The 16,159-nt window shown below is 38.5% G+C and overlaps 1 protein-coding gene across 5 annotated transcripts; it reads left to right on the forward strand.

The window, feature by feature from the left end:
* The first annotated feature begins 10,073 nt into the window (after positions 1 to 10,073).
* LOC143205645 (uncharacterized) lies at positions 10,074 to 12,717 on the forward strand. 5 transcript variants are annotated; one of them, XR_013007831.1, is made up of 3 exons: positions 10,074 to 11,769; positions 11,862 to 11,954; positions 11,986 to 12,717. XR_013007831.1 is itself a non-coding variant. In XM_076418753.1 (2 exons), exons 1-2 carry the CDS (start codon positions 11,238 to 11,240, stop codon positions 11,882 to 11,884), a joined length of 555 nt encoding a protein of 184 aa, XP_076274868.1. In that variant the 5' UTR covers positions 10,074 to 11,237; the 3' UTR covers positions 11,885 to 12,717. The 5 variants fall into 5 exon arrangements, 4 of the variants coding, with proteins under 4 accessions (XP_076274868.1, XP_076274866.1, XP_076274867.1 ...); XM_076418753.1 differs by having other exon boundaries at positions 11,862 to 12,717; XM_076418751.1 differs by lacking the exon at positions 11,862 to 11,954.
* The last annotated feature ends 3,442 nt before the right edge of the window (positions 12,718 to 16,159 follow it).

Here is a 16,159-nt window from a genome sequence, read left to right on the forward strand (position 1 = left end):
GCGATTTCGTTCCAATTCACATTCCAAGTAATATTCGGTATGCTAATTACGTTGCCGATTGCCAAATTGCATTATCTCTTATAGTTTCCGAGATATGGACTATCGACATCTGACAATATTGGCTCTGCTTCTAACTTGGGCCAGAATTGTAAAATGGTCTTATGAATTAGCGATTTCGTTCCAATTCACATTCCAAGTAATATTCGGCATGCTAATTACGCTGCCGATTGCCAAATTGCATTATCTCTTATAGTCTCCGAGATATGGACAATCGAAATTTTACACCTTAGAGTCTGTTTCTAACTGGGGTCAAAATTGTAAAATGGTCTTACGAATTAGCGATTTCGTTCCAATTCACATTCCAAGTAATATTCGGCATGCTATTTACGCTGCCGATTGCCAAATTGCATTATCTCTTATAGTTTCCGAGATATGGACTATCGACATCTAACAATATAATCTCTGCTTCTAACTTGGGCCAGAATTGTAAAATGGTCTTACGAATTAGCGATTTCGTTCCAATTCACATTCCAAGTAATATTCGGCATGCTAATTACGTTGACGATTGCCAAATTGCATTATCTCTTATAGTTTCCGAGATATGGACTATCGACATCTGACAATATTGGCTCTGCTTCTAACTTGGGCCAGAATTGTAAAATGGTCTTACGAATTAACGATTTCGTTCCAATTCACTTTCCAACTAATATTCGGCATGCTAATTACATTGCCGATTGCCAAATTGCATTATCTCTTATAGTTTCCGAGATATGAACTATCGACATCTGACAATATTGGCTCTGCTTCTAACTTGGGCCAGAATTGTAAAATCGTCTTATGAATTAGCGATTTCGTTCCAATTCACATTCCAAGTAATATTCGGCATGCTAATTACGCTGCCGATTGCCAAATTGCATTATCTCTTATAGTTTCCGAGATATGGACAATCGAAATTTTACACCTTAGAGTCTGTTTCTAACTGGGGTCAAAATTGTAAAATGGTCTTACGAATTAGCGATTTCGTTCCAATTCACATTCCAAGTAATATTCGGCATGCTATTTACGCTGCCGATTGCCAAATTGCATTATCTCTTATAGTTTCCGAGATATGGACTATCGACATCTGACAATATAGGCTCTGCTTCTAACTTGGGCCGGAATTGTAAAATGGTCTTATGAATTAGCGATTTCGTTCCAATTCACATTCCAAGTAATATTCGGCATGCTAATTACGTTGCCGATTGCCAAATTGCATTATCTCTTATAGTTTCCGAGATATGGACAATCGAAATTTTACACCTTAGAGTCTGTTTCTAACTGGGGTCAAAATTGTAAAATGGTCTTACGAATTAGCGATTTCGTTCCAATTCACATTCCAAGTAATATTCGGCATGCTAATTACGTTGCCGATTGCCAAATTGCATTATCTCTTATAGTTTCCGAGATATGGACTATCGACATATGACAATATTGGCTCTGCTTCTAAATTGGGCCAGAATTGTAAAATGGTCTTATGAATTAGCGATTTCGTTCCAATTCACATTCCAAGTAATATTCGGCATGCTAATTACGCTGCCGATTGCCAAATTGCATTATCTCTTATAGTTTCCGAGATATGGACAATCGAAATTTTACACCTTAGAGTCTGTTTCTAACTGGGGTCAAAATTGTAAAATGGTCTTACGAATTAGCGATTTCGTTCCAATTCACATTCCAAGTAATATTCGGCATGCTATTTACGCTGCCGATTGCCAAATTGCATTATCTCTTATAGTTTCCGAGATATGGACTATCGACATCTAACAATATAGGCTCTGCTTCTAACTTGGGCCAGAATTGTAAAATGGTCTTATGAATTAGCGATTTCGTTCCAATTCACATTCCAAGTAATATTCGGCATGCTAATTACGTTGCCGATTGCCAAATTGCATTATCTCTTATAGTTTCCGAGATATGGACAATCGAAATTTTACACCTTAAAGTCTGTTTCTAATTGGGGTCAAAATTGTAAAATGGTCTTACGAATTAGCGATTTCGTTCCAATTCACATTCCAAGTAATATTCGCCATGCTAATTACGTTGCCGATTGCCAAATTGCATTATCTCTTATAGTTTCCGAGATATGGACTATCGACATCTGACAATATTGGCTCTGCTTCTAACTTGGGCCAGAATTGTAAAATGGTCTTATGAATTAGCGATTTCGTTCCAATTCACATTCCAAGTAATATTCGGCATGCTAATTACGCTGCCGATTGCCAAATTGCATTATCTCTTATAGTTTCCGAGATATGGACAATCGAAATTTTACACCTTAGAGTCTGTTTCTAACTGGGGTCAAAATTGTAAAATGGTCTTACGAATTAGCGATTTCGTTCCAATTCACATTCCAAGTAATATTCGGCATGCTATTTACGCTGCCGATTGCCAAATTGCATTATCTCTTATAGTTTCCGAGATATGGACTATCGACATCTAACAATATAGGCTCTGCTTCTAACTTGGGCCAGAATTGTAAAATGGTCTTACGAATTAGCGATTTCGTTCCAATTCACATTCCAAGTAATATTCGGAATGCTAATTACGTTGCCGATTGCCAAATTGCATTATCTCTTATAGTTTCCGAGATATGGACTATCGACATCTGACAATATTGGCTCTGCTTCTAACCTGGGCCAGAATTGTAAAATGGTCTTATGAATTAGCGATTTCGCTCCAATTCACATTCCAAGTAATATTCGGCATGCTAATTACGTTGCCGATTGCCAAATTGCATTATCTCTTATAGTTTCCGAGATATGGACTATCGACTTCTAACAATATTGGCTCTGCTTCTAACTAGGGCCAGAATTGTAAAATGGTCTTATGAATTAGCGATTTCGCTCCAATTCACATTCCAAGTAATATTCGGCATGCTAATTACTTTGCCGATTGAAAAATTGCATTATCTTTTATAGTTTCCGAGATATGGACTATTGAAATTTTACACCTTAGAGTCTGTTTCTAACTGGGGTCAAAATTGTAAAATGGTCTTACGAATTAGCGATTTCGTTCCAATTCACATTCCAAGTAATATTCGGCATGCTAATTACGCTGCCGATTGCCAAATTGCATTATCTCTTATAGTTTCCGAGATATGGACTATCGACATCTAACAATATTGGCTCTGCTTCTAACTTGGGCCAGAATTGTAAAATGGTCTTATGAGTTAGCGATTTCGCTCCAATTCACATTCCAACTAATATTCGGCATGCTAATTACGTTGCCGATTGCCAAATTGCATTATCTCTTATAGTTTCCGAGATATGGACAATCGAAATTCTACACTTTAGAGTCTGTTTCTAACTGGGGTCAAAATTGTAAAATGGTCTTACGAATTAGCGATTTCGTTCCAATTGCCGATTGCCAAATTGCATTATCTCTTATAGTTTCCGAGATATGGACTATCGACATCTAACAATATTGGCTCTGCTTCTAATTTGGGCCAGAATTGTAAAATGGTCTTATGAATTAGCGATTTCGCTCCAATTCACATTCCAAGTAATATTCGGCATGTTAATTACGTTGCCGATTGCCAAATTGCATTATCTCTTATAGTTTCCGAGATATGGACTATCGACATCTAACAATATTGGCTCTGCTTCTAACTAGGGCCAGAATTGTAAAATGGTCTTATGAATTAGCGATTTCGCTCCAATTCACATTCCACGTAATATTCGGCATGCTAATTACGTTGCCGATTGCCAAATTGCATTATCTCTTATATAGTTTCCGAGATATGGACAATCGAAATTTTACACCTTAGAGCCTGTTTCTAACTGGGGTCAAAATTGCAAAATGGTCTTACGAATTAGCGATTTCGTTCCAATTCACATTCCAAGTAATATTCCGCATGCTAATTACGTTGCCGATTGCCAAATTGCATTATCTCTTATAGTTTCCGAGATATGGACTATCGACATCTAACAATATAGGCTCTGCTTCTAACTTGGGCCAGAATTGTAAAATGGTCTTACGAATTAGCGATTTCGTTCCAATTCACATTCCAAGTAATATTCGGAATGCTAATTACGTTGCCGATTGCCAAATTGCATTATCTCTTATAGTTTCCGAGATATGGACTATCGACATCTGACAATATTGGCTCTGCTTCTAACTTGGGCCAGAATTGTAAAATGGTCTTATGAATTAGCGATTTCGCTCCAATTCACATTCCAAGTAATATTCGGCATGCTAATTAAGTTGCCGATTGCCAAATTGCATTATCTCTTATAGTTTCCGAGATATGGACTATCGACTTCTAACAATATTGGCTCTGCTTCTAACTAGGGCCAGAATTGTAAAATGGTCTTATGAATTAGCGATTTCGCTCCAATTCACATTCCAAGTAATATTCGGCATGCTAATTACGTTGCCGATTGAAAAATTGCATTATCTCTTATAGTTTCCGAGATATGAACTATTGAAATTTTACACCTTAGAGTCTGTTTCTAACTGGGGTCAAAATTGTAAAATGGTCTTACGAATTAGCGATTTCGTTCCAATTCACATTCCAAGTAATATTCGGCATGCTAATTACGCTGCCAATTGCCAAATTGCATTATCTCTTATAGTTTCCGAGATATGGACTATCGACATCTAACAATATTGGCTCTGCTTCTAACTTGGGCCAGAATTGTAAAATGGTCTTATGAGTTAGCGATTTCGCTCCAATTCACATTCTAAGTAATATTCGGCATGCTAATTACGTTGCCGATTGCCAAATTGCATTATCTCTTATAGTTTCCGAGATATGGACTATCGACATCTAACAAAATTGGCTCTGCTTCTAACTTGGGCCAGAATTGTAAAATGGTCTTACGAATTAACGATTTCGTTCCAATTCACATTCCAACTAATATTCGGCATGCTAATTACGTTGCCGATTGCCAAATTGCATTATCTCTTATAGTTTCCGAGATATGGACAATCGAAATTCTACACCTTAGAGTCTGTTTCTAACTGGGGTCAAAATTGTAAAATGGTCTTACGAATTAGCGATTTCGTTCCAATTCACATTCCAAGTAATATTCGGCATGCTAATTACGCTGCCGACTGCCAAATTGCATTATCTCTTATAGTTTCCGAGATATGGACTATCGACATCTAACAATATTGGCTCTGCTTCTAACTTGGGCCAGAATTGTAAAATGGTCTTATGAATTAGCGATTTCGCTCCAATTCACATTCCAAGTAATATTCGGCATGTTAATTACGTTGCCGATTGCCAAATTGCATTATCTCTTATAGTTTCCGAGATATGGACTATCGACATCTAACAATATTGGCTCTGCTTCTAACTAGGGCCAGAATTGTAAAATGGTCTTATGAATTAGCGATTTCGCTCCAATTCACATTCCAAGTAATATTCGGCATGCTAATTACGTTGCCGATTGCCAAATTGCATTATCTCTTATATAGTTTCCGAGATATGGACAATCGAAATTTTACACCTTAGAGCCTGTTTCTAACTGGGGTCAAAATTGCAAAATGGTCCTACGAATTAGCGATTTCGTTCCAATTCACATTCCAAGTAATATTCCGCATGCTAATTACGTTGCCGATTGCCAAATTGCATTATCTCTTATAGTTTCCGAGATATGGACAATCGAAATTTTGCACCTTAGAGTCTGTTTCTAACTGGGGTCAAAATTGTAAAATGGTCTTACGAATTAGCGATTTCGTTCCAATTCACATTCCAAGTAATATTCGGCATGCTAATTACGTTGCCGATTGCCAAATTGCATTATCTCTTATAGTTTCCGAGATATGGACAATCGAAATTTTGCACCTTGGAGTCTGTTTCTAACTGGGGTCAAAATTGTAAAATGGTCTTACGAATTAGCGATTTCGTTCCAATTCACATTCCAAGTAATATTCGGCATGCTAATTACGTTGCCGATTGCCAAATTGCATTATCTCTTATAGTTTCCGAGATATGGACTATCGACATCTGACAATATTGGCTCTGCTTCTAACTTGCGCCAGAATTGTAAAATGGTCTTATGAATTAGCGATTTGGCTCCAATTCACATTCCAAGTAATATTCGGCATGTTAATTACGTTGCCGATTGCCAAATTGCATTATCTCTTATAGTTTCCGAGATATGGACTATCGACATCTGACAATATTGGCTCTGCTTCTAACTTGGGCCAGAATTGTAAAATGGTCTTATGAATTAGCGATTTCGTTTCAATTCACATTACAACTAACATTCGGCATGCTAATTACGTTGCCGATTGCCAAATTGCATTATCTCTTATAGTTTCCGAGATATGGACTATCGAAATCTAACAATATTGGCTCTGCTTCTAACTTGGGCCAGAATTGTAAAATGGTCTTACGAATTAGCGATTTCGTTCCAATTCACATTCCAAGTAATATTCGGCATGCTAATTACGTTGCCGATTGCCAAATTGCATTACCTCTTATAGTTTCCGAGATATGGACTATCGACATCTAACAATATTGGCTCTGCTTCTAACTTGGGCCAGAATTGTAAAATGCTCTTACGTATTAGCGATTTCGTTCCAATTCACATTCCAAGTAATATTCGGCATGTTAATTACGCTGCCGATTGCCAAATTGCATTATCTCTTATAGTTTCCGAGATATGGACTATCGACATCTAACAATATTGACTCTGCTTCTAACTTGCGCCAGAATTGTAAAATGGTCTTACGAATTAGCGATTTCGCTCCAATTCACATTATAAGTAATATTCGGCATGCTAATTACGTTGCCGATTGCCAAATTGCATTATCTCTTATAGTTTCCGAGATATGGACTATCGACATCTGACAATATTGGCTCTGCTTCTAACTTGGGCCAGAATTGTAAAATGGTCTTATGAATTAGCGATTTCATTTCAATTCACATTCCAACTAACATTCGGCATGCTAATTACGCTGCCGATTGCCAAATTGTATTATCTCTTATAGTTTCCGAGATATGGACTATCGACATCTAACAATATTGGCTCTGCTTCTAACTTGGGCCAGAATTGTAAAATGGTCTTACGAATTAGCGATTTTGTTCCAGTTCACATTCCAAGTAATATTCGGCATGCTAATTACACTGCCGATTGCCAAATTGCATTATCTCTTATAGTTTCCGAGATATGGACTATCGACATCTGACAATATTGGCTCTGCTTCTAACTAGGGCCAGAATTGTAAAATGGTCTTATGAATTAGCGATTTCGCTCCAATTCACATTCCAAGTAATATTCGGCATGCGAATTACGTTGCCGATTGCCAAATTGCATTATCTTTTATAGTTTCCGAGATATGGACTATCGAAATTTTACACCTTAGAGTCTGTTTCTAACTGGGGTCAAAATTGTAAAATGGTCTTACGAATTAGCGATTTCGTTCCAATTCACATTCCAAGTAATATTCGGCATGCTAATTACGCTGCCGATTGCCAAATTGCATTATCTCTTATAGTTTCCGAGATATGGACTATCGACATCTAACAATATTGGCTCTGCTTCTAACTTGGGCCAGAATTGTAAAATGGTCTTATGAATTAGCGATTTCGCTCCAATTCACATTCCAACTAATATTCGGCATGCTAATTACATTGCCGATTGCCAAATTGCATTATCTCTTATAGTTTCCGAGATATGGACAATCGAAATTCTACACCTTAGAGTCTGTTTCTAACTGGGGTCAAAATTGTAAAATGGTCTTACGAATTAGCGATTTCGTTCCAATTCACATTCCAAGTAATATTCGGCATGCTAATTACGTTGCCGATTGCCAAATTGCATTATCTCTTATAGTTTCCGAGATATGGACTATCGACATCTGACAATATTGGCTCTGCTTCTAACTTGGGCCAGAATTGTAAAATCGTCTTATGAATTAGCGATTTCGTTCCAATTCACATTCCAAGTAATATTCGGCATGCTAATTACGCTGCCGATTGCCAAATTGCATTATCTCTTATAGTTTCCGAGATATGGACAATCGAAATTTTACACCTTAGAGTCTGTTTCTAACTGGGGCCAAAATTGTAAAATGGTCTTACGAATTAGCGATTTCGTTCCAATTCACATTCCAAGTAATATTCGGCATGCTATTTACGCTGCCGATTGCCAAATTGCATTATCTCTTATAGTTTCCGAGATATGGACTATCGACATCTAACAATATAGGCTCTGCTTCTAACTTGGGCCAGAATTGTAAAATGGTCTTATGAATTAGCGATTTCGTTCCAATTCACATTCCAAGTAATATTCGGCAAGCTAATTACGTTGCCGATTGTCAAACTGCATTATCTCTTATAGTTTCCGAGATATGGACTATCGACATCTAACAATATTGGCTCTGCTTCTAACTTGGGCCAGAATTGTAAAATGGTCTTACGAATTAGCGATTTTGTTCCAATTCACATTCCAAGTAATATTCGGCATGCTAATTACATTGCCGGTTGCCAAATTGCATTATCTCTTATAGTTTCCGAGATATGGACTATCGACATCTGACAATATTGGCTCTGCTTCTAACTTGCGCCAGAATTGTAAAATGGTCTTATGAATTAGCGATTTCGCTCCAAATCGCATTCCAAGTAATATTCGGCATGCTAATTACGTTGCCGATTGCCAAATTGCATTATCTCTTATAGTTTCCGAGATATGGACTATCGACATCTGATAATATTGGCTCTGCTTCTAACTTGGGCCAGAATTGTAAAATGGTCTTATGAATTAGCGATTTCGTTCCAATTCACATTCCAAGTAATATTCGGCATGCTAATTACCTTGCCGATTGTCAAATTGCATTATCTCTTATAATTTCCGAGATATGGACAATCGAAATTTTGCACCTTAGAGTCTGTTTCTAACTGGGGTCAAAATTGTAAAATGGTCTTACGGATTAGCGATTTCGTTCCAATTCACATTCCAAGTAATATTCGGCATGCTAATTACGTTGCCGATTGCCAAATTGCATTATCTCTTATAGTTTCCGAGATATGGACTATCGACATCTGACAATATTGGCTCTGCTTCTAGCTTGGGCCAGAATTGTAAAATGGTCTTATGAATTAGCGATTTCGTTCCAATTCACATTCCAAGTAATATTCGGCATGCTAATTACGCTGCCGATTGCCAAATTGCATTATCTCTTATAGTTTCCGAGATATGGACAATCGAAATTTTACATCTTAGAGTCTGTTTCTAACTGGGGTCAAAATTGTAAAATGGTCTTACGAATTAGCGATTTCGTTCCAATTCACATTCCAAGTAATATTCGGCATGCTATTTACGCTGCCGATTGCCAAATTGTATTATCTCTTATAGTTTCCGAGATATGGACTATCGACATCTAACAATATAATCTCTGCTTCTAACTTGGGCCAGAATTGTAAAGTGGTCTTACGAATTAGCGATTTCGTTCCAATTCACATACCAAGTAATATTCGGCATGCTAATTACGTTGACGATTGCCAAATTGCATTATCTCTTATAGTTTCCGAGATATGGACTATCGACATCTGATAATATTGGCTCTGCTTCTAACTTGGGCCAGAATTGTAAAATGGTCTTATGAATTAGCGATTTCGCTCCAATTCACATTCCAAGTAATATTCGGCATGTTAATTACGTTGCCGATTGCCAAATTGCATTATCTCTTATAGTTTCCGAGATATGGACTATCGACATCTAACAATATTGGCTCTGCTTCTAACTAGGGCCAGAATTGTAAAATGGTCTTATGAATTAGCGATTTCGCTCCAATTCACATTCCAAGTAATATTCGGCATGCTAATTACGTTGCCGATTGCCAAATTGCATTATCTCTTATATAGTTTCCGAGATATGGACAATCGAAATTTTACACCTTAGTGCCTGTTTCTAACTGGGGTCAAAATTGCAAAATGGTCTTACGAATTAGCGATTTCGTTCCAATTCACATTCCAAGTAATATTCCGCATGCTAATTACGTTGCCGATTGCCAAATTGCATTATCTCTTATAGTTTCCGAGATATGGACTATCGACATCTGACAATATTGGCTCTTGTTGGATATATAAATAATTGGGTGGATGCGCCTACATCTAACGCCCTCTGTCGGTGTATATATGGCATAGTTGATATTAAAGTAGTTTCCTGTAAATTATAATAAACGCTACGGCGCATGCTCGCACTAATGCCATCCGGGCAGGATGAAGATCCCGCCATCTTGATTCATTCTGTGTTGGGGCTTTGGCCGATATGTTTGTCGAAATAAATAGAGAGAGACTCAATTGAATCCAGTGTTTTAATTGCCCAAACACCTTCACCAAATCGATTCTACACAATCGGTTCTAACAAATCAGAAGTGGGATAAAGAACAACGCGTGCACAGTGATTTATAGTGATTGTTTGAAGTAGTGTTTAGTGTGTAAACGACGCAAACTAGAATCCATGAGGCGAACAAGGTAATACAAAGGAATATTATTAAAACACTATTGTTTTAGATCAATTGCCACAAGGGCAGTTTGATTATTAATTAGTAATTAGCCATTAACACGAAAATAACATAATGTAAACAAACATCGGCGCGTACCCAAGCTACAAAATGGCGCCAAAATGGATGAAACGTAAACAAAGGATGCAGGTATGAATTAAAAACATTTTAATTACACTGTAGCAAGAAAAGGGAACTTTCTTTAAATTCTGAAAAAGAAATGTTGAAAAAAATTCGGCGTGGCGAATTAGTTCTAGGTAATAGGCGACACAAATTGATTGTCCGCCTCTGGGCACAATGGCACAGGACCGGATCTGGTAAAATATATTTTATTTATTTATTTATTTATTTATTTTTTTTACAAGCGACAACGTTTTCAAGTGCAACAGACGTACTTTCTATTTATTATAGGGAGTAGATAAATTTGAAAATTATATTTTTCTGATTCATTTGTTTTTTTTTCCACAAGGGTTCTGTTGCAAATCGATAGACATGACAATGAGGTACACCAGCAAGTCGGCATGATGTGGAACAGCGAATTAGCTGTCTACATAGAGAGCAATAACCCGTGATACAACAACTCGCAACTGGCAGGCCACAGACATGGTGAACTACACAAGTTCGCTATAGTGAAAGACAACACCAGGTATATCAACAAGATTGACGCCACTTAGAAGTCCTGCACGATGAGAGACAGGAAGGGGTACATCAACAGGATGGGCGCCAACTAGGCCTGCATCATGAGAGACAGTACGAGGTGCACCAACAAGAGGGGTGCCACTGGGACTTCACCACGAGTTCGCAGACTTAGTATCAGGTATGTAAACAAGGTCGACGTCAATCTGGGGAGCCATGACAAACGATCCGCCAACCTGGGTGCTCCACGACATGACGCCTACCTGGGGTCCGCAGTCAGCGTGCAGCTTCTTCGAAGGGCCCGCAACATGCATGCCGCCTACCTGACGGGCGTGCAACCATTGTGCCGCCTACCTGGGATCCGCAATCAACGCGATGCCTCTTCGAGGGACCCGCAACATGCATGCCGCCTACCTGGTGTCTGCAATCACCGGGCAGGCTCTTCAAGGGCCCTGCAACCTGCTTGCCGCCTACCTGACGGTCGCACAACAGGTGTGACGTCAACTCGAGAAATCCACAACGAGCGTTCCTTCAACATGGAAGGTCCACAACGAGTTGCCCACCAACCTGAGGGGGGTCCACAACGAGCTGCCCACCAATCTGGGGGCCACAACGAGCGTTCCTTCAACATGGAAGGTCCACAATGAGCTGCCCACCAACCTGAGGGGGTCCACAACGAGCGTTTCTCTTACAGAGAAGGTCCACAACAAGTTCCTTCAACCTAGAAGGTCCACAACGAGCTGCCCACTAACCTGGGGGGGGTCCACAACGAGCCGCCCACCAGCCTGGGGTCCACAACGAGCGTTTCTCTTACAGAGAAGGTTCACAACGAGCGTTCCTTCAACCTAGAAGGTCCACAACGAGCTGCCCACCAACCTGGGGGGCCCACAACGAGCTGCCCACCAACCTGGGGGTCCACAACGAGCTGGCCGTCAATCTGAGGGGGCCACAACGAGCGTTCCGTCAACCAGGAACGTCCACAATGAGCGTCCCACCAACCTGGGGGCCACAACGGGCAGTCCATAAACAGGGGCCACGCAGCAGACGTGCAGCCAACCAAGGGGGCCACACGTACGAACCACCAACCTTGTGGAGCCATCGCAGACCAGCTGCCCAGCCAAGAGACCACTACAGAATCACCAAGCACGGTGACACCAAGGGTCAATCAACTGGTTGCCACCACGAGTGACGTTCCATGAACGTCTACAACCAGACTGCCAGCGCAAGGGGGGCCAACCAACCGGTGGCCATCGCCAGTGACGTTTCTATGAACGTCTACAACAAAGCTGCCTGCAAGAGGGGGCTCAACCAGCCTGTTGCCACCACGAGTGACGTTCCATGAACGTCTACAACCAGACTGCCAGCGCAAGGGGGGCCAACCAACCGGTGGCCATCGCCAGCAACGTTTCTATGAACGTCTACAACCAGACTGCCAGCGCAAGGGGGACCAACCAACCGGTGGCCATCGCCAGCGACGTTTCTATGAACGTCTACAACAAAGCTGCCTGCAAGAGGGGGGTCAACCAGCCTGTTGCCACCACGAGTGACGTTCCATGAACGTCTACAACCAGACTGCCAGCGCAAGGGGGGCCAACCAAACGGTGGCCATCGCCAGCGACGTTTCTATGAACGTCTACAACCAGACTGCCAGCGCAAGAGGGGCCAACCAATCGGTGGCCATCGCAAGCGACGTTTATATAAACGTCTACTGCCAGGTCTCCACTACGGACGACAATAGCAGTCACGACATTCACATGAATGTCGGCAGCCAGCCCTCCGTCACAGGGGATGCATGCAGTCAGACGAACAAGAAGATTGTCTGCCATCAGGCCTTCACCATGGCCGACAGCAGCAGTTACAGCAATCAGATTGAGGTCTACAGTCAGACCACCATCACAGAGGCATCCGCAGCTAATACAGATCAGGCCACAATTACAGTGAGTATTAAAATCTAGGTTGACAAGACGAACATCTGCAGAACCGCTAAGCAGACACCCCAGCAAACACGCACAGCCAAGCGAACCAGTTGAATATCTACAGTCAGACCACCATCACAGAGGCATCCGCAGCCAATACAGATAGTATATCAGGCCACAATTACAGTGAGTATTAACATTTAGGTTGACAAGACGAACATCTACAGAACCGCCAAGCAGACACTTCAGCTCGAACACGCACAGCCAAGCGAACCAGTTGAATATCTGCAGTCAGGCCACCAACATGGGGCCAGCATCATTCATTACAACCAGATGAATGTCCGCAGTCAGCCTACCAACACGGGGCCAACAACACGCACGGCAATCAGATAAACATTTGAAATCAGGGCATTATTAGAGTGAGTATTAACTTCCAGGCCGACAAGATAGTTGTCTGTAATTAGACCACTAACATCGAGAACAGCAGCAACGGCCGTGCCAACATAATGGGCGTTTGCAATCAGACTGCCATCATTAGGGGGAACCCAGTAGCTGTCGCCAACTAGACAACTGGCCACAAACAGGTTGCCATGTTGACAAATAAGCGTCTAAAAGGGGTACACCAAAATGTATGTTAACCACCAGGTGGTAATAAGGTAAAAGTCAACAAACCAACTATCCAGATTATGAAGAATAGTAGACAAACCGCTAGCAAAGTGGGTGTCAACAAACGAGCCATCAAGATGAAGTACTATTAACAAAATTGCAGTAAATATACAGCCAATAAGGTTTATATCAAAGTAGTGATGAAAGTAGTAATTAAGCAGTATCAAAATTAGTAAACAAAACCTCAATAAACACACATGCTATCAATAAGCAAAAATTCAACAAACGCACCACCACAATGTGGACATAAACAAACAGGCTGTTCAGAAACAAAATCAAGTCAATCATGTAGTCAGTAAAAGACGTCAACAATGGCCAGGTTTTAGAAGCAAGTCAGTAGCAAGCACAAGCATTAAGTATTACCAGTACACAAGATTGATACAAGTAAGATAGACATCCTATTAATGTGCACAAAATTAGTAAGGTGAGAGAATACTAGAAATCATTGGTTTGGTAGTATAAGTAGTAAATCCACATGAGTTTAGATTAAAACTAATTAGTATTTTGTTTCGAGTACATTATTATAGAAAAGCAGATAGAGATTAGGAAATAACACATCGGCTGTTATGCAAAAGTTACATGGACGCAAGAAAAGAAGGAACCAGCAGCATTCACAGAAGCGGACCATTGGAAGAATATTTTTGAAGATCACTCACGGAAAACAGCAAATTATTCCACAGTAAACTTTGTAAGATGCACATAGGGGTAAAGTAACCATTGTTATTTAATCAGCCAAAATTAGAATACAAATAACAATTAGCAAAAATTAAGAATCGAGATATTTTTAACATCCAAGATTACTATTTTAAATTCCATGTCAAAATTAGAAAGAATAGACTTTATTAATTTCAAACAAGATTTAAATAATTTGCAATCAACAAATATACCAATTATGACAATTCAATTTAAATACAAACATAATTCATAAAAATACATAATAAATAGGATAATCTGATTGGTCGCTAAATAATTTCAGCAAAATTAGGTAATAAAGTTATAGGATAAATTATGTTAAATAATAATGTTGCCGTATTTCAAGTTAAATGTAAATTTCATTTTGTTTAAATTTAATTAATGGAAGCTCAATTGCAGCATAATGATAATATTTCCTATAAACACTATGTATTTTTGGGTAATTTCAATACATTTTAATTAGTATAATACATTCTGAAAATTTTAAAATGAACATTTAAAGAACAGATTTTTAACCTTCAGACGAAAGAAATGTTATAAAGTGCAAGATTATAAAATTTTCAGACATTGTACTGACACATTAACACAATAACATTCTTGACAAAATTTTGAAGTTGATTAATTTTAATTCAAAATTAGGGTTGACAACAGATCATATCAATGTGTTTGAATAAATGGATACAAATAAAGCCTTCAAATAGATAGTTTAGTTCAGAAAATTTTTAATATTTTGGGAATGAAATGATAGTCTAATTTAATAATAATCTTGAATAGGACTATTGATATTGAAAATACAGCAATGGTATAGTTTATATTTTGTTACAAATATATAAAATAGCAAATGATTAAAATAAAATATTTTCTTTAAAGCAATATACCCACATTTCATTTGTCAAATTATCTATAAATTAATTAAATAAGTTAAATAATTGAGAATTAAACAAAACAAAAAGTTTTATAACTTGAATTCATCTAATGTAAGCTAAGCCAAATTCTTTTAATGTTGGTGATTTTCTGGAATGGAATATTATATAGTCGACATAAAAAAAAGATAGCAGAACAACCTTCTTAAATCTAATGAATGTGCCAATTGTAGTTGCATGAATTTTGTATTTAGATATGGCTTGAGATTATTATCAATTTAGAGGTTGTATCTTTGGAAGATCGGATGCATGATTTTAACCTGAATTAACAAGTTTTCTGTTCGAGAAATCACCTACTTTCGTCAATAATTCTCTAGACATGGATATAATCATAGGTAAACGCTTACACTAGGGAAATACGTTAAAATTTTGGAATTGTAAATTTAAAACTTGTAGTGGATACATACATTCAATATGATTCTGTAACATCTATGATTAAAATAAAGGCAACATAACAATAACTTACAAAACTTTTGTTAAAAGGCAGCAACTAATCAGAGAATAAATTAACTTTTAAACGCAAATACAAGAATGTATGTGTTTTAATGTATACATGGAATATAAAATAAATCTATTAAGAACAGTGATGAAGAACAATAGTCATATGAAATCAGACCAGTAAATAGGCAGATATATACAATTTAGTTAAAAGGCAATAAATGATCAAAATAGAAATCAAGTAATGAAATACATGGGTAAGAATAGTATGAAAGAAAATACAACAAAGGTTGCAGAACAACAATAAGTATAAACAGTTTATAGTTGGGTAAAGTAAATAATAAGTATACAGCAAACATGAGTTTGATTGTTCAGTTGAGGTGAACATTG

This window comes from Rhynchophorus ferrugineus, unplaced genomic scaffold, assembly GCF_030347505.1.
Source record: "Rhynchophorus ferrugineus isolate W39M unplaced genomic scaffold, kcgeb_rfMv2 rfM13, whole genome shotgun sequence".
Taxonomy (NCBI): Eukaryota; Metazoa; Arthropoda; class Insecta; order Coleoptera; family Curculionidae; genus Rhynchophorus; species Rhynchophorus ferrugineus.

Excerpts from the sequence above, each read along its gene's own strand:
- LOC143205645 (XM_076418751.1), top strand. The coding sequence starts at position 11,238 with ATGAGAGACAGTACGAGGTGCACCAACAAGAGGGGTGCCACTGGGACT. Across the intron at positions 11,770-11,985 it reads GCGTTCCTTCAACATGGAAG|GTCCACAACGAGCTGCCCAC; the intron begins GTCCACAATGAG and ends TCAACCTAGAAG.